Source organism: Durio zibethinus, chromosome 10 (assembly GCF_047325235.1).
Source record: "Durio zibethinus cultivar Kanyao isolate XHJ-2024 chromosome 10, ASM4732523v1, whole genome shotgun sequence".
Classification (NCBI taxonomy): Eukaryota; Viridiplantae; Streptophyta; class Magnoliopsida; order Malvales; family Malvaceae; genus Durio; species Durio zibethinus.
Genome location: NC_143171.1, coordinates 7,235,902 through 7,253,218, shown reverse-complemented (window position 1 = coordinate 7,253,218; position 17,317 = coordinate 7,235,902). Strand labels below are relative to the sequence as shown.

The following is a 17,317-nucleotide window of genomic DNA, read 5'->3' as shown; positions in this document are numbered from 1 at the left end:
TCTAGCAAGGATTTTAAATGCCATGGCCCCTTTGAATTCCATTGTTGAGAGTCCAATCTGATTCTGTCTTTGCTTCCTTGTCGTTTTCCAGTTTCAGGTAAAACCTGCCCTCTTACATGCTCTTGTATTTAGCGGCCACCCCTTACGTCCTTAGCTGTCCTGTCTTTCTCTCCTCCACATTTGTTTCCTCTGTTTTCACTGCAATTTGATGAATTTTTAGTAATTTAATCTTAGTCGTGGCAGTTAAGTAGAAATAGTATAATAATCTTTGAGCTTTGATGATTGAACAAAGCATAACACACGCCAGATTTAAGAATATGTCTAATTGTGGTCTACTTCCTTTTAAATAAAATCTTTTGCGGTTTTGTTACAGTTTTCAGTTAGGCAAACACTATTGCATTCATAAGCTTTTTTATTTTGATTAAATTAAAATAAGAAGAAAAAAAGTGGTTATATCCTTTTTGTTTTTGATGATTGCAATTTCTAATTCTGATATGAAAGTCGATCAATATTTCACATTTAATGATTTGATTCCCCTTAATTATAAAAATGTCACTTGTCTGGTTGTCCTGGATTAGAGCTGGCAAAACATCAACTAAAAAAAAAAGTCCAATCACGATTATGAAGCTTTGGGCTTAAAAAAATTTGCATCATGTTTTTTCCTATCCCATTAATTTATCTTTAGTTGAATGGTTGAAGGTATATTCAATCTCCAAAAGAACGAATCCCAAATTCTTGTACTGCTTCTAATTGAAGGGCAGAATAAGATTGATACAATCAGCAACTTCTATTTCTCTGCATTTACAAATTCATTTGAAGATGAAAACATTGTCGTAAGCATGTGTCAGGTTTTGGACCAGACAATTGATTAGGTGTACCTCTTCAGCTTTCCATTTGAGTGCCCAAGCACTGAAACTGAAAGCTCAAAAATCCAAATACTAGGAAATAATTGATGATGCATAACCATAATTTTTACATGTTCAATACATTGACCGTCAACCAAACCACAGAATCCTTAAAGTTCTACGCTTTGGATACACACAAAAACTTGTCTCCTACTATCAAGAATGTTAGCAGTAGTTTTTTTCTCAACTGCTCCAAACATGGGTTTTGACGACCAAGGTGTTCTTATAAATTTGGTCCTCAGGCTTGTTTTGTGCATGGACATGTTCAAAAATAAGATGGGAAAAGATTGCTGCAGGTTTTTCTTGTTTCTTTTGTTCTTCTTCATTAATGGTGGTGTTCTTAAAGCATGGCCTAAAGGGAGTGTTACAAGATATTACGACTTTAAGGTGATGCTTAATGCAATCCAGTGTTTATAGCTAGATATTAAACATTAACAGGGGAAAAATCTAAGTCCTCGTGGATAATGAGGCATTGATGGTTGCTCCTTTTGCAGTTGCTAGACAGCACTAATTTTTAGTTGTCGACTTATCGATTAAGGGGCCCGGTCCTTTAATGTATCTTGCTCAGTATCAATTTTGATTCTGCTTCTCAAATTAAAAAAAAAAAAATCTCTGTAACTATTTGAAAAGTAAAAAGTTGTGCCTGAAACTTTAGTTTTTTGGGTTATGCTATTCCTAGTTACTGATAGGGAAGTGATTTGCCTGGAAACCCTGAACAAGTAATGTTGAAGTTATTTGCTAATTGTCATGTGGAAATTTGGTGATAACAATAGCAGAACCTGAAAGATTTATTGAAAATTATAGATCAGTGATCATATGTCAGTAGTAATGGCAGTCTATCTAGATAAATTTCTGTTAAGTATTACTCGTAAAAGTATTACTTGTAATCTTCATTTTCAGCATCTTGTGAATTGTGAATTGTCCTAGAGAAAGGAATAAACGTCACTGAATTAACTAACAGGTTCAAACAGCATCTATTACAAAACTATGCAAGACATCAACTGTTGTCACTGTAAACGGGATGTATCCTGGACCTACCATTTGTGCTCGGGAAGACGATAGAGTGGTTGTCAAGGTCGCCAATCTTACTCCATACAACATTTCAATCCACTGGTAAGCAAATCAATAAGGAAATTTCATTCATTTTTTCCATCTAGCACACCATATTGATGCTAAGCATAGCAGTAACATATTATTGATTTTGGTGTCTGATTAAGGCATGGAGTTCGTCAAAGGCTAACTTGCTGGTTTGATGGCCCTGCCTACATAACTCAGTGTCCAATCCAGGTAGGCCAGAGTTTCAAATACAGGTTTACCTTGCTTAACCAGCGAGGCACACTCTTCTGGCATGCTCACATATCATGGCTAAGAGCAACAGTTCATGGTCCCCTTATTATCTACCCTAAGCAAGGTGTTAGCTACCCCTTTGAGCCTCCCGTTGAAGAGCATGTGATTGTACTTGGTATTAATTTCTACTTCGTTTCTCGTTTCTTGTTAACCAAGCTTCTTAGTCTGCCAGGATATATATCAATATGTATCAGAAAATTTGGCATGCTTTTGTGGTGTGTTGTTTCAACAGGAGAGTATTGGCTTCGAGACATCCAGGACTTGGAAAGACAAGTGAAAGAATCAGGAGGAGGTCCCCCAGGCTCAGATGCCTACATTTTGAATGGTCATCCTGGTCCCCTCCATAACTGTTCTAGAGACGGTATCGTCTTTAATTCACTGAACCAACAAGCATATCTTGATTTCCTTGCTGTTAAATATTGATCTTGGGGTTCTTTTCATTTAATTTTGTGCAGATGTATACACCATTAATGTTACACAGGGGAAGAAGTATCTTCTCAGGATCATCAATGCAGCTCTTAACATGGAACACTTTTTCGGGGTGGCCAAACATACTATGACTGTTGTAGAAGCAGATGGAGAATACACAAAACCCTTCGATACCTCATTTCTGATGCTAACTCCAGGCCAGACTTACAATGTCTTGATTAAAGCAGACCAGCCCATTGGAAAATACTACATGGCCATGTCCCCTTACATGCCAGCAAAAAGTGTTCCCTTCTTGAATAAAACGTCTTATGCAATTCTCGATTATGTTAAACACACAAAGTCAAAGGCATCAACCACAGTAGAAGTAGACAAATTAGCTCTTAAGTCATCTTTCAGAAGGTCGATGATACCTCATGAACCAATCCTACCTAATGTAAATGACACTGAACGTGTTCAAGCATTCGCAGACCAAGTCAAAAGTCTATACCCAAACCAACATTGGTCCCCAATTGACGTTCCTTTGAAAATTGACAAAAGTTTGTTTTTTACAATTGGACTCAATGTGCTCAGCTGCAATTCATCTGATCCTGATAGATCATGCCAGGGGCCTAATGGGGGAATCTTTGCTGCTTCTGTCAACAACATATCGTTTAGAAGACCAACGGTGTCTCTTCTAAATGCTTACTACAATAATTTAGAAGGATATTTCAGCACAAATTTCCCCGATAAGCCGGAGAAGATGTATGATTTTGTGAATGAGGCTCCCAATAACATTGGCGTTGACACACAGCCAGCTATTGGGACTCAAGTTAGTGTCCTAGAGTATGGTTGGGCGGTTCAAGTCACATTGCAAGACACTGGCACGGTAGGAACTGAGAACCATCCTATACACCTTCATGGCTTTAGCTTCTACTTATTGGGCACAGGACTTGGCAATTTCAACTCCGCCACTGCGATTCTTAACTTCTATGATCCTCCATATAGAAACACTGTTGGTGTGCCAGTAGGTGGATGGGCAGTCATTCGATTCAGAGCTGATAATCCAGGTGAATTTCCCAGCTAAATCATCAAAATTTTCATTCATTGTTTCGGTTTATTATGTTGTATTATCATCTTGATTATGCAGCTGAAATGGGCATTTTTGTTTCAGGAGTCTGGTTTATGCATTGCCATCTAGACGTGCACACAACATGGGGACTCTCTATGGCTTTTCTAGTGAAGAATGGGAAAGGCAAAATGCAAACTTTGCCATCTCCACCTCCTGACCTTCCGCTCTGTTAATAAATTTCTTGTCTGTAAATCTGTGCTGGGTGGTCCTTTTTGCACCATATCTGTTTTTGCTTCTATGTTTCTACTATTTAGAATATTTGCCAAGCTATGTGGAATGCATATTTGATTAGCTGGTAATAAGAAAATTCATGTAATTCCAAGGATTGTTTGCAAATTTACAATGTAATCAAGCCAATGAGTAAAATATTAGAAACTTCTAAGCATTCAATATCAATAGGACTGCAAATTTGTTAGATTTGTCAAACACAAAATCTGTTAATTCAGTCATGATTATTTTTTTCTTTTAACACACTTCTTCCTGGTATTGGAGAGCCTCAAATTCAGGTTAAAATTCAATTTTGAGAGATAAAGAGCTTAAACATTAAAGGTAATTTGATTCGTAGGTTCTTAGATTTTGGAAAAAAAATAAGGTATAAAGAGAAAGTAATATTAAAAAAAAACATGTGATTCTGTAATTTTTGTTGATAATAAAAAAAATTCATGTAATTCTAAGGATTGTTTGCAAATTTACAACGAAATCAAGCCAATGAGTACGATATTAGAAACTTCTAAGCATTCAATATCAATAGGACTGCAAATTTGTTAGATTTGTCAAACGCAAAATCTGTTCATACTGTCATTATTTTTTTTTCTTTTAACACGCTTTTTCATGGAACCAGAGGCTCAAATTCTGATTAAAATCCAATTTAGAGAGACAAAGAGCTTAAACATTAAGGGGCGTTACCGTGAATTTTTATATTTCTGAAGGTAAAATGATTTAAGGGAAAGGTGATATTAAAGAGAAAAATATGATTTGTGAGTTTTGTTGATTTAGAGAATATAATATTTTTATTTTTAATTTAGATAAATATAAAATTATTTAATAAAATATTTTATTATATTATCTTTGATAATACGTAAATAATACATGATATTTATAATATTGAAACATTATCTTTTCAACAAAAATTATATTTTTTATTTTTAAAATGTTATTTTTATTAAATTTTAAAAATAATTTTTTTATAATTTTAATAAAAACTGCTTTTTTTATTTTAAAAGTGTTATTTTTGTTGAATTTTAAAAAATATATATTTTTTATATTTGTAAACAAAGTTATATTTTTATTTTAAAAATATCATTTTTCAAAGATTGAGTTTTTTTTTTATTTATTTATTTTAGAAACGTTTAAGTTTTTATCCTAAAAATATCGTATTTTTAATAAAAACTGTTTTCTATCTTTAAAATATCATTTTTTTAATCTGAAAATTTTTTAAATATATTTTTAATAAATGCATTTTCTATTTTATAAGTATTATTTTTGTTGAATTTTAAAAAATATTTTTTTATATTTTTAACAAAAATTATATTTTTTACAAAAATTATATTTTTTATTATAAAAAAATACTATCAACAATGTTTTATATGTTAAAAACATAACGGTTTCGAAATTATAAAAAAATTTCAAAATTCATATTTTTTAACAATCAATTACGTTTTTCTTTTTGAAACGTTGTTTTTATTATAATTAAATTTTTTTATAACATATTATAATATAATAGTATGTTTTTAACCTCATAACGCTGTGTAAAAAAATTTTAATTTTTCATGTCAGAATGAATTTTTATTCATTATATAATTATGTTAATTTCTAAAAGTAAAATAAATTTTAAAAAATTATTATTAACAATAAAATTGAGACAAATTTTATATTCCTCAAGAATTTAAAAAAACTCAACGTGAGACGGATTTTTTATTTATGATTATTAATTTTCTTTTTTGGCATTATTTAAAAATTTAAAAAAATTTTAAAATTAAATTTCTTGAATAAAAAATCAAATTAAAAAAATAAAATTTTAATCGATAATTTAATTTTTTTTTTCTCGAACAAAACGCTTTCTAAAGGTTTTTTTTTTTAAATTAACAATTAATGGGTTTCAAATTTCAAAGCTTCCCAGATGAATTTCGACGTGGGAAGCGACAACTCAAAGATGGAATCATTTCGTACGAGTGTGTATTATATCCTCGCTGAGCCATATAGCCCACCCATATCGACCATGCTAGTCAGAGACAGATACATTCATGGCCCATATTGGAATTTTCTTTTGCCAGACAAAAACCACCACTAAAAAGGTTTATTCTTTTTTTAGGAAAAAAAAAAAGAGATAAGAATGGATAAGGATTTTATTATTTTTCTTTTTCTTTTTTTTTTTTTTGGTGGCTTTGGCTATCAAAACTTTTTTTGCATATCTCGAATTGAAAATGAAAGATTTGTTGTAGTTGCATTTTTCTTTCAATTTGAATAATAAAATAAGTGCTAAAAAAGCTTTCTTTTTATCTTATTATAATACTTTACTCTATTAACTTAAAAAATGAATACTAGCATAATATTAATTATATATGTATACTTGATTAAAATTTTAAAAGTTATGAATTTAAAAGAATTTAAATAAATAATATCTTTTGCTTAATTAAAAAAAACTAAAAAAATTTTAAAAATAAATCGACTTACTCACTTTTTAACCAACCATTTCTCAAATGTTTTATTTAATAGAAAAGATGAAAAAATAAAAAATAAAAATTTAATAATTAAAATTCATAATTATTTTTTTATTTTATAACTTAATTATTAAATTAATAAAAATTTCAACTTTATCTATTTTTATTCTCTTCAACAACCAAAACCTAAAACTCTAACCATCATTTATTTATAACTTAATCATTAAATTAATAAAAATTTTTTTTTTATCTTTACTCATTTTTATTAGAAGAAAAAATAACACATATATTCTTTAAACTTTAACTCAAATTTTATTTGTATCCTTAATGTTTAAAAAATTCTAATTAGATCCTAATTGGTCAAAGTTATTTTATTTTGGTTATTTCGTCTACGGAAACATCATTAGCTAACACTATGTGATAACGTTAATTAATATCTCGCTTGACGGATGAGAGATCAAAATATAATTTTTTCAGAATTTAAGAATAAAAAATAAAATTATCTCAAAATTTTATATATTACATATATATTTTATAAAATATAAATTCATATTTTTATATTTTTTATTGTAATATATTTTATTAGTTATATTTTTTGCTTGTAATATAGAATAGTTTTTTTTAAATTAAAATTAAGTTAAAATTTTAAATTTTTTTTAAAAAATTCAATATCATTTTGAAAACAAAAACATTAATTTCTATTAAAAATTATTATTTTACTTATAAATTATAACAAAAAATTAATTTTCTATCCATAAAATATATATTCTAAAATATTAAATATTAAATATTTTTTATTTATCTTTTCAAATATATTTTATAAAAAATAAATAAAGGAAAAGATAATAAAATTCAAGAAAATTTGATTTTTATATATTTCAAATAGATTTTATAAAATATTATAATTTAAAATATTTTTTAATTTTTATTATGATATGATTTATTAATAAAATAGTATTTAATAGAAATAGTTTTGTAAATAATTAAAATTAACTTGAAAATTTTAAAATAATTTTGTTAAAATTACATATCATTTTAAAAAATTAAGTAAAAATTTTTATATCAGTTTAAGAAATTAAATTAAAACTTTATATCGTTTTAAAAAATTATATAAAAAAGTTTCAATTCTTTTACAAAAATAAATTTATTAATCTATTAAAAAATATAAAAATTTTATATCCATATTAAATAAAAATTTAATTAATAACATTTTTTATTTTTTCCTTTTTATGAAACATATTTGAAAAGGAAAAATAAAAGATATTTAATATTTTAATAAATAAAATTTTTGGATAAAAAATAATATTTTTTATTAGAGTTATGAGTAAAATAATATTTTTTAATAATTTTTTTTGTTTTTAAAATGTATTGAATTATTAAAAAATAAATTTCAAAATTTTAATTTTATTTTAAGTTTTGAATATCCATTTTTTATTTAAAATAAAAATCTATCTAATAAATTATAATATAATAAAAATATGTAAACATAATTTTAAATTTAATATTTTTAATATTTTTATAAGATATATATAAAATATATAAAATTTTAAGATAATTTAGTCTTTAATATTTAACTTTTAAAAATATTTTATTTTGATTTTTCATTTATTACGTAAAATATTAATTAATATCATTACGTGATATTAATTGACATTTATCATCAATTTAGATAATTTTATAAATAAAAAATTTAAAATAAAATAATTTTAAACAAATTAAAATTTAATTAAAATTTTATAAAAATTAAAAATTAAAATAAAATTTAAATCAATATTCAAAGAATACCACGGTATTAACCCTTAATTCCAACAAAGCCTAAGACTCTAACCGTACGTTTGAGCCCAACCCCGCTTGATTAAAAATAAAAATAAAAATTTCCGGTCAATAATCCAACACTTACCGCCACCTCATACTCTCATGGTCTTGGAGGGCCCACACTTGTCGTCCTTTTTATTGGCTCAGCTGCGATCCAGAAACGTCGACTAGGTTTAAAAAAAAAAAAGAAAGAAAGCAAAGGACTGATCCTTCGATATTATCACCCGTTTGCGGATTTAAATTGAAGATTTAATTCCTAAAACGCCCTAGAATTGACTCCCGAATGGAAAATTTAAGGGGTTATTTCGGTCCATAAAATTTATCTAACAACATAGAGTTTGGTGTCCAAACGATATCCCGTGTTACCCTTTCTCTGCGCTTTCTTGTAATAAGTGAGTCTCCCGCCCCTCAGCTGCACAGCCACAGAGAAACAGAAAGAGAGGCGGAGAAGTAGAAGAAGCACCGGAGATCGTCGAATTGGATCCAGGTCATATTCGGAGCTTCAATCTGGAAAGAATCAAACCTTTCGGGTCCTCCTCTTTCTCTCTCGATTGTTTCGTCTTCTTTTAAGTTTCAGGTATCGAATAATAAGCCGATTACCCACCACAAGCCACTTGAACAGGTTCATTTTCATGCTTTCTTTTTCCCTTTTATCCCTTTTTTTGCGTTGGGTTTCATTGTATTTCGATTTGTTTGTTGGATAGTTGTGGAAAGTTTCAGTTTTGGGAAATTATATTTCTCAGCATTGAAATTCTTACGATTAGCTGTGTTTTGTTTTCATTAAAGACATGAAAAGTTCATATTTTTCTATAGTTTTCCCATTTTTAGTAATTGTTCAGCTATGTAATTAGTTTAGGCCATTTGAACTTCTCCCATTTTTCTTTTTTATTGTTGAATTTTGTGTGTTTTATAGAATTTACCTGTATTTGGTGTGCTATTTTCAGGTGTTGAAAGAAATATGCTTCATTGGCGAACAACTAATGCAAATTGCTGATAGTTTGTATGCGCGTAAATGTATAATCTTTTGTATGCAATTCAAGGTTCAACATTCTCTCAGAGAGTGATTGAACTAAGGGAACTTGATATACGGGGTAAAGATGCCAGTTGTGTTGCTTTCTAAGCTAAACCTGGTAATTACAGGAAAGCAAGTTCGGTTGTTTAATTTAGCTAGCTCACTGCTTAGACAACACAAATTTTTGACTGCAAATTCAGGGTTTGCTCAAATTTTGCCGTATTCTAGGAATTCGATATCTGATTATAGGTTTATTCCAAACCAGATTTGTAATAGGGCAAAAACTATGGCTGTGTCTGGTTCCAAGGCTGTTTTTGGAGATGTTTATGCGGATGAGTTAGTAGCAAGTTGTGGGAATGGCTTGGACTTCTTGAAACCTTCTGGGGTTTATTTTGCTGATCGAAGTCATAGTAGTTGCCAAAAAGCTAGCGTGATCTTGAGAAAGCAAGAACAACCCAATAATCGTTTTCTGTGTGGATACTATATTTGTGATGCAATGCTGAGAAATACCAAATATAATCCTCCTTTTGGTCCAAGGATGAAAGGTATTCACACCTCATCTTTACCATGTTCCTCTGCTGGGGCAGCTCATGAATTGTCATTTGATAGTTGTTCTAAGGATGAACAGACTGCAGATTTACCTGAACAGTATGTCTGCTCATCTTGTATTTATTTTCATATGTTGCTTTTTGTCCCTTTTTTACTTATTTTCTTTAAAAATTATCTTTAATTAATGGCCTACAATATTTTTTTAAAAATTATCTCTAAGTAATGGCTTACAATATGTCTGCTCATCTTTGCTTGTCCTCAGTTTCCGTAATTTGCTTCTTTGGTGTTGATTTCAGAGCTATTCCAGGTGAGAAAACATTGACACTACTTTCAGCGTCATATTATATGCCACATCCTGCTAAGGAAGAAACAGGAGGAGAGGATGCTCACTTCATTTGTGCCAATGAACAAGCCATAGGTGTAGCTGATGGTGTTGGTGGCTGGGCAGAAGTTGGCATTAATGCTGGAGAATTTGCCCGTGAACTTATGTCTAATTCAGTGGCAGCAATCCAAGATGAACCCAAGGGATTCATTGACCCAGCTAGAGTACTAGAAAAGGCCCATTCAAGCACAAAATCACAAGGATCCTCAACAGCCTGCATCATTGCCCTTACAGAGGAGGTTTTTTTCACTTTCAAAGGCTATTCTTTTATATGTTAATAGGCATGAGCAGAGATGATCTTTAGGTGAATTTTCTTTGACATATCTTGAAGAAGGCTAGATCCTATAGGGTGTGATACTTAGAAGAAACAGAAAGCTTTCTGAAATTCTTTCTCATTTGACATCATGATGAAACTTATTTTGGTTTTTATAACTGAAAAGCTATGGTGAGCTCCACTTGATATATTCCACTGGTTTTGGTTGGATAATATAGTTTCTGACTGTTGTCGATCTTGTGGATGGTTCAAAAGTTTAGTGCTGCCAAAAAGAGTAATTTTTCTTTATTTTGTATGTGAACCATTTGAACATTGTATATCTGCGTATTTTCACCCACAAAATCCCTGCCCACCACCAAAACAAACGAAAGAAAGAAATGAAATTCTTTTCCTTGAGATATCATGGAATTTATTTTCTCAAAAATTGGTTAAGCTTTTAATTTTTTGTCTGGTAGTTGGTACAATTGTCTGATGCAGAGTTTCTCTGTTTCTGAGAATTGAAGTCCTTGCCTCACTATTGATTCTCTGTGAACTCAGCAGGAAGCCTTTTTGACTGCATGAATAGATGAACCTAGTGAAATATCTCTTCTTCTTTTGGCTAGAATGTGGCTATAGTGTTCAGGGTGCTGAATTTTTGCTGCAGGCACCAATGCTTGGAGCTCAGCAAAATCTTGAGTTCTATTTTATTATTTCTTTTATTATTTATAATCATCTGTTTCCGTATCTCCATCTGTGTCTTAGAGGCATCAACTGCTTTCTTTTCATTCCATTTCTTTATACTGGAATAGACCTTTCATTTAATTGCCCTGAAAATTTTATCTAGTTTGATTTTCTGTGCACTTTAAATATCTTGGTTTCCTGAGTCTAAAAAAGGCCAATAAGATTTTAGCAAGCAGATTATGTGCCATGTAATTCATCTACTTCACTTCTCTCAACAGGGAATACATGCAATAAATCTGGGAGACAGTGGTTTCATAGTGGTTAGGGATGGTTGCACTGTCTTCCATTCACCGGTGCAGCAACATGGTTTCAATTTTACTTATCAATTGGAGAGCGGTGATAATGGTGATCTACCAAGTTCTGGTCAGGTTAGTTGATGACTTGTTACAGCACCGTAATACAAGGGTTTGATCATAGTGTTTTTTCTTTTTTTTTTTTGACCATAAGACAATATATTTGAATAGGACTGAAAATAAATCCTGACATTGTTTTGGCTCTTTTTAGCATCTTGTTTTGCTAAAGGTTAACTTTGTATTTCAATAAAACTAAAGATTGTTAAAAATTTGACCATTGGTCCCCATCTGGCTGCAATTCTTAAATGGCTTGGTGCTCAGAGTTAGAATAAAAAACATGCTTATATCCTCTTCCTTGTTTTTGAGATTTTGAATCTCTTGTGAAGCCATATAATTTTCCATTTTCTTTTCATTTAGAGTTCCTGTTTGATGAGATGATGAAATGGGATGTTCTTTTCCATAGAAGATTTGAAAAGACTTAGTATGACCTTAAATCAAAATGATAGTCCCTAAAACTATTTTGACTAATCACAGCTCAATGTCACTAACCTAACCACCATTTTGGAATAATATGTCCAGGTTTTCAGAATTCCTGTTCTGCCAGGTGATGTGATTGTGGCTGGAACAGATGGGTTGTTTGATAACTTGTACAATAATGAGGTTACTGCTGTTGTTGTTCATGCTTTAAGAGCTGGCTTCAGTCCCGAATTGATGGCCAAGCAGATAGCAGCTTTGGCTCGTGAACGAGCAGTGAATAGGAACCGGCAGACACCATTTGCCAAAGCTGCTCAAGATGCTGGGTTTCGCTATTATGGTGGCAAGCTTGACGACATTACTGTTGTTGTGTCTTACATTACTAGCTCTGCTAATGTGTGAATCTTCTCCAAATTGGTAAATTTATGGTGGCTTGTAGGGTTAGCAAGCTCATTTAGTTCAGTTCTTGGCTTGAAACATAATGGAAGAAATACTCATCTTTGCTTTTTCTATATTCATTTCTGTTTACAAATTTTGATCTTTGCTGTTGTCAAGTAAGTAATTTACTTGTTGCTTCCCGCTTTGACAACTTTCATAGATTTTATTTTGCTCATCAGGAAAAAAAAAAAAGAAACCCATGAACTCTCATTTTTATGACAGGAGGAGGTGCAGATTTATAGCATGACAAATAATCCTAACGATTACCGTGAAGTTTGAATAAACCAAGAAACGCACAGGTTGGTGAAGTTTTTCTAAGGGGTAAAAAAGAAGGAAAGAGCTCATTTTAGATCAGCACCCAGAAAACATAGATTCAGAAAGCATTCTACACCAAACATAAACATGGAATCTAATTACATAAACTTAGTAGGAGAGTTGTTTATTCACTATACTAGTCAAGCAAAACCAAGGACTGGATGGATTAAAATTAGATCTCCCACACTTTCTTCGAAACTCTTCTTTAGCCCCGGCCTCCTCTTATTGTTCTGCTCTCCTTTGCCTTTCTTTTTCATGTCTCTTGGCCTCCTCTTGCTTCCTAGTAGCTGCAGCTTCTTCTGGCTTTCTTCTTTCCTCTTGTCGCCCCCTTTCTTCTTTCTCCTTTTTCTTTACTTTCACCTGTTTTACCTTCTCTTCTTGGCTTTTCCTTTCGTCTTCTTCTGCTTGCCTCGCCCTTCTTTGCCTTTCTTCTTCCTGTATCCGGGCTTCCTCTTGCTCTTTTCTAGCTTCTTTTTCTCTTCTGTTCTTTTCCTCCTCCTCTTCTTCCCTTCTCTTTCTGGCCTCCTCTTCCTCTTTCTTCCGGGCTTCTTCTTCATCTCTCTTCCGGGCTTCCCCTTCCTGTCTTTTTCTGGCTTCTTCCTTTTTCTTCCTAGCTTCTTCTTCTTCCTCTCTTTCCCTTTCAATATCCTCCTCCATTATGCTTTCCTCTTCCTCAGCACAAGAAGTACAATCTAATATGACTGATTCTTCCTGTGGAGACAAAAGCTGATCAATTGTTGTGTTTGTGACATTGAATGACACAGCCAAGATCTGTCTATCCAGGATCCCTAGGACAGAGCTCTTCCCTGCTAGAAATTGAGGATAGTTTCTCTTTGTTGATGTGCTGAACCCCATGAAAACAAATGAATCATTGTTGAAGGACATTTGAGCCATTGGATGAAACCTCGGTACAGCAAATACATCTCCTTCCTCGACTCTAAACGTCAAATTTTTGCACTCAGATTCATTAGCATTGCTCGAACAAACCACCCGAATCATCCCTTGACCTTGCAACACTATTGCTATCTCAGAAGCTCTTGGATTCCAATGTGGCGCCATCATTGAACCCTTCAGAAAATTTCACAAATAGAATCTATTTAATTTATGTAACTAAGATTTTCACTTTTAGTAAATGCTATGTAACTAAGATTTTCACTTTTAGTAAATGCTACTATAAAGAAAGCTGTGTAAACCAACCTTTGTCAGGTTCACCATGAAAATTCCAATGTTGGAATCCCTAAATAAAGGCAAGTTATGTTTGTCCACTGTTAGGCTCCAGCCGTTATAATTCTTGAAATCTGGATCTGCTTCAAGAAGATTATATGCTTTTGTTTTCTTCTTCTTCTTCTTGCCATTGATTGAATTGAAGCCACCCCTGTCGCTCCCTAGAAATGCTTTCAATAGTCGAGCTTGCAAGTCACAGAAGATCTCCTTTTTCTTTGACATTGCATGGATTATAGCAGGTGGTTTGGTTGCTTTCATAATTTCTTCTATCACATCCTCGGGTACCTTAGACAGAAGTTTACATTTTATGTATATAATTTAATAGAATTATGCAGGAAAATTGACAAAGCAGAATCATTTTCATATTCTTTTTCTATCAGATTCATGTCAAACTGAAGTTATCCAATTCATTTTTTTCAACCCAAATTTAAGTGCATGCATGTAAATGACTGGAGTACCACTTTCATGGAAGTCGGTTGGATGGCCAAAAATCTCAAACGAGAAAGTTTGTAAGTAGCTGAAAATTTCAAACACCACACACGACATAAACACAATATTAATAAAAGACACGAAAATGACAATTTTAACAAAAATTATAAATAGGTTTAATAAAACCAAAAAATATATTTTATATTTTTATATCAACTCCAATTATAATACATAATTTTATATGGTACAAATATACGAATTATCAATATTTTATATGACACAAATACACAAATTATCAGATCTACTTGTAACCAACTATCCAAGTTAAAATCATACCTTAAAAGCTGCTTGGAGAACTTTCGAATCAAAGCCAAGGACCGCATCACTAATGCTTGAGTATGCCCCAACTGATGGCTCCTGCATTTGTTAAATTTACAGACCAAAGTTCAGACTGAAATGAGTCACACTTTCTAGTCAATCTAATTACTACACTTAAAACAAGAAGAAAGGAAAACAAATGAAAAAAAAAAAAATCAAAAGTAGCTAAGAATGTCGTACATATATGTTATCTTCTGTATTAGAGAAGATTGCATGAATTCTAAGCTTCTCTCTTTCAGGCTCTAGGCTGCTCTGTACATAGAAAATCGACCCTGAATGCAGCCAATATATATCTCCTTTCCGAATGTTCACCTTCCTTATCTCATTGTCATCAGTCCAACTCAATATTGCACTTCCTAAAACAAAATTTCATGTGAAAATTATGAAAAATTTCTTGCCACATTTTCATTAAATTACCATTCTAAATTACTAGCACTAAATTCAGGGCTACCTGTGTGGACGTAAAAAACCATGTCTGCATGTAGCAGAACTGGAAGAAAAAGGGAGTTAGGCTCGAGGGTGATGAATTGAAGATGGTATGGACCTTTTGTTCCATCACTGACATTAACAGCTGAGATTGCTCCATCTTCTGTCACAATTAAGGGCTTCCTCTCATGTTTCTGCACCAAATGCCCCACAGCCGAAGCATTTCCATGGGAAGCTTCAACACTCAGAAAGGAAGCAAGGATGCAAAAAACTGTGAAAAGTGAAAATGGGAAAATCAAGGTTCCCTTCAGCATTGTTTCAAGAGATTAGAATCTGAACACTCGAGAGTCTTGACCAAGGGAAAATTAGTTTGGTCTATATATAGAAGAAAGTGGGTGATGGACGTGGGGTTGTGTTTGGACACGTGCATGCCCTCGCAACACGTGGCAGTAGGAATAACTCACTCCGTTAAATTACAAAGCGGTTAAGATCCAATTCAATTCAACACAGAGAGAGGAGAGGGAGAGCATCCGAGCACGCAGGGGATTTAGTTGAAATTGAGTGGCTCCATCTTCTTGACTTCCGCAAAGATCACGTGGTTTCAGCAAAGGATATGCCGATCGATATGGTTTATGGATTGTAGCCTGGTTCATTATGGGATGATGGTAGCCTGGCCTCTGTCTTACAACAAAAGATCCAAATTTTATCAATGAACACCCACAAACACTGCTGAAGCCAGGCAGGCCTGGCTCTTTTCTAGATTCCGCAGATCATTGAATTTGGGCTTGGATTATAGGCTCTGTTAGAACTCTGTGTACAAGGAAATGGGCATAGAGCCCAGAAAAAACAACCCTCAAAACTACAGAAATAAGATCCAATTGTGTTTTTTCAAAGATCTGTGACTGTTTCATTTTAGCGGGCTTAGATATATCGTATTTTGTTCATTTATAAACTCTTCTGGCCATTGGAGCTTTAGATTAATTGGCATAATATTATAGTTAATACCTAAAAGATTATAGATTATATACGTAAAGTATTTTTATACTTATTTAAGTATAAGAGGAGGAAGATTTAATGGTAGATTAGACGTTTAAAAAATTCTTTAATTTTTTTTAACGGAATAAAGTGCTAAAATATTAATTTTAATACGTATAATTTAAATTTAACCGTTTGAAATATAAAATAAATTATCTGTTAAGGCCACAATACAAATCTATGCTATTTATAAAATTAAAAAAAAAAAAGAGCAAATTTTAATTACCAATATTTCTTAAGCTACTCGTAAAAAAATATTTTTGTGGAACCCATAAGGTCCAAAAAATGGAAATATAACTAGTAAGTTTAGTTTCTTTAAAATTGGAATCACAAAGAACTAAAAATCAAAATGACTTTGTTAAGCCTATTTATGTTCAAATTCAATGTTGTAGTTAACATCATTATGATTACCAACTTATTTACCAACTAGTACTTGATTGTGATGCTTAAAAATTCTGAATCAAGTGGACTATCAGAGTTGGTCTTTTCATCAATTCAAGTTGGGCAGAAAAAAAAAATATACCAAACAACTTTAACCGCATAACATCTGATCTTAACCTGTCTGGCAAGCCCTAAGTGGTCCACCAATTGGCACAATGACTATGATCCCACATATAAAATGTGGAGGAATCACAATAAAATTTAAAAAGACTATAGTTATATGTATAAAGAAAGGGGAAAACTTATTGAATCAGAGGGTACTTTTTTTTTCAAAGCAAAATCAACATATCCTTAAGGATCCTCCATATTGGAAAAGGTAGTGTAAGGCTATTTGTTGATTAGAAGATAGAAGATCCGCCCCACTATTCATCCCAAAATCACCTTTCATTGCTTCCCAACCCCCTTTGTCTTTTTCTTTTGGGGGTTAATGGGAGACCATCTTTATGTGAATGATATAAATCAGAATCTCAACATCTTCTTCCATCTTTTGTGAGCTTCAAGCCTCCCTTTGCTTTCCCTTCCTTTATCGCGTGTGTCCCGTGTGATTTTGAACCTTAATACCTAAGTATTTTGACTCAAAATTATTCTCATAGAATATTAGTAGTATTCTTTGCAAGTTGCAATGTAAATCATGTGTTGGTGAGAAATTATTTTCTTTTTTTA

General features: G+C 31.9%; 3 protein-coding genes across 8 annotated transcripts; 2 read left to right on the top strand and 1 right to left on the bottom strand.

Annotated features, from left to right (window-relative positions):
* Positions 1–1,872: 1,872 nt before the first annotated feature.
* LOC111292768 (laccase-6-like) lies at positions 1,873–4,306 on the top strand. The gene is made up of 4 exons (XM_089767283.1): positions 1,873–2,018; positions 2,123–2,613; positions 2,708–3,727; positions 3,832–4,306. The coding sequence occupies exons 1-4, from the start codon at positions 1,927–1,929 to the stop codon at positions 3,960–3,962; spliced, it is 1,734 nt and encodes a 577-aa protein (XP_089623409.1). The 5' UTR covers positions 1,873–1,926; the 3' UTR covers positions 3,963–4,306.
* Positions 4,307–8,625: 4,319 nt separating this feature from the next.
* On the top strand, positions 8,626–12,508 carry LOC111291842 (putative protein phosphatase 2C 80). Of its 6 annotated transcripts, none has more exons than XM_089766631.1 (6): positions 8,626–8,841; positions 9,209–9,394; positions 9,542–9,924; positions 10,122–10,446; positions 11,420–11,569; positions 12,074–12,508. In XM_089766631.1, the coding sequence occupies exons 2-6, from the start codon at positions 9,362–9,364 to the stop codon at positions 12,368–12,370; spliced, it is 1,188 nt and encodes a 395-aa protein (XP_089622757.1). In that variant the 5' UTR covers positions 8,626–8,841; positions 9,209–9,361; the 3' UTR covers positions 12,371–12,508. The 6 variants fall into 6 exon arrangements, with proteins under 6 accessions (XP_089622757.1, XP_022739661.2, XP_022739657.2 ...); XM_022883926.2 differs by having other exon boundaries at positions 8,626–8,886; XM_022883922.2 differs by having other exon boundaries at positions 9,209–9,924.
* Positions 12,509–12,754: 246 nt separating this feature from the next.
* On the bottom strand, positions 12,755–15,619 carry LOC111291841 (vicilin-like seed storage protein At4g36700). The gene is made up of 5 exons (XM_089766629.1): positions 15,204–15,619; positions 14,933–15,108; positions 14,711–14,791; positions 13,919–14,230; positions 12,755–13,789 (listed from the first exon to the last, which is right to left on the bottom strand). The coding sequence occupies exons 1-5, from the start codon at positions 15,490–15,492 to the stop codon at positions 12,944–12,946; spliced, it is 1,704 nt and encodes a 567-aa protein (XP_089622755.1). The 5' UTR covers positions 15,493–15,619; the 3' UTR covers positions 12,755–12,943.
* Between the last annotated feature and the right edge of the window lie 1,698 nt (positions 15,620–17,317).

Bases quoted from the DNA above. Each gene is read 5' to 3' on its own strand.
- LOC111292768 (XM_089767283.1), top strand. From the start codon at position 1,927: ATGTATCCTGGACCTACCATTTGTGCTCGGGAAGACGATAGAGTGGTT. The intron at 2,019-2,122 runs GTAAGCAAATCA...TGTCTGATTAAG, and splicing joins TACAACATTTCAATCCACTG to GCATGGAGTTCGTCAAAGGC. The intron at 2,614-2,707 runs GTATCGTCTTTA...AATTTTGTGCAG, and splicing joins CCATAACTGTTCTAGAGACG to ATGTATACACCATTAATGTT.
- LOC111291842 (XM_022883922.2), top strand. From the start codon at position 9,362: ATGCCAGTTGTGTTGCTTTCTAAGCTAAACCTGGTAATTACAGGAAAG. The intron at 10,447-11,419 runs GTTTTTTTCACT...TTCTCTCAACAG, and splicing joins TCATTGCCCTTACAGAGGAG to GGAATACATGCAATAAATCT. The intron at 11,570-12,073 runs GTTAGTTGATGA...TAATATGTCCAG, and splicing joins ATCTACCAAGTTCTGGTCAG to GTTTTCAGAATTCCTGTTCT.
- LOC111291841 (XM_089766629.1), bottom strand. From the start codon at position 15,492: ATGCTGAAGGGAACCTTGATTTTCCCATTTTCACTTTTCACAGTTTTT. The intron at 15,109-15,203 runs GTAGCCCTGAAT...ATTTTGTTTTAG, and splicing joins GGTTTTTTACGTCCACACAG to GAAGTGCAATATTGAGTTGG. The intron at 14,792-14,932 runs GTACGACATTCT...TAACAAATGCAG, and splicing joins ATACAGAAGATAACATATAT to GAGCCATCAGTTGGGGCATA.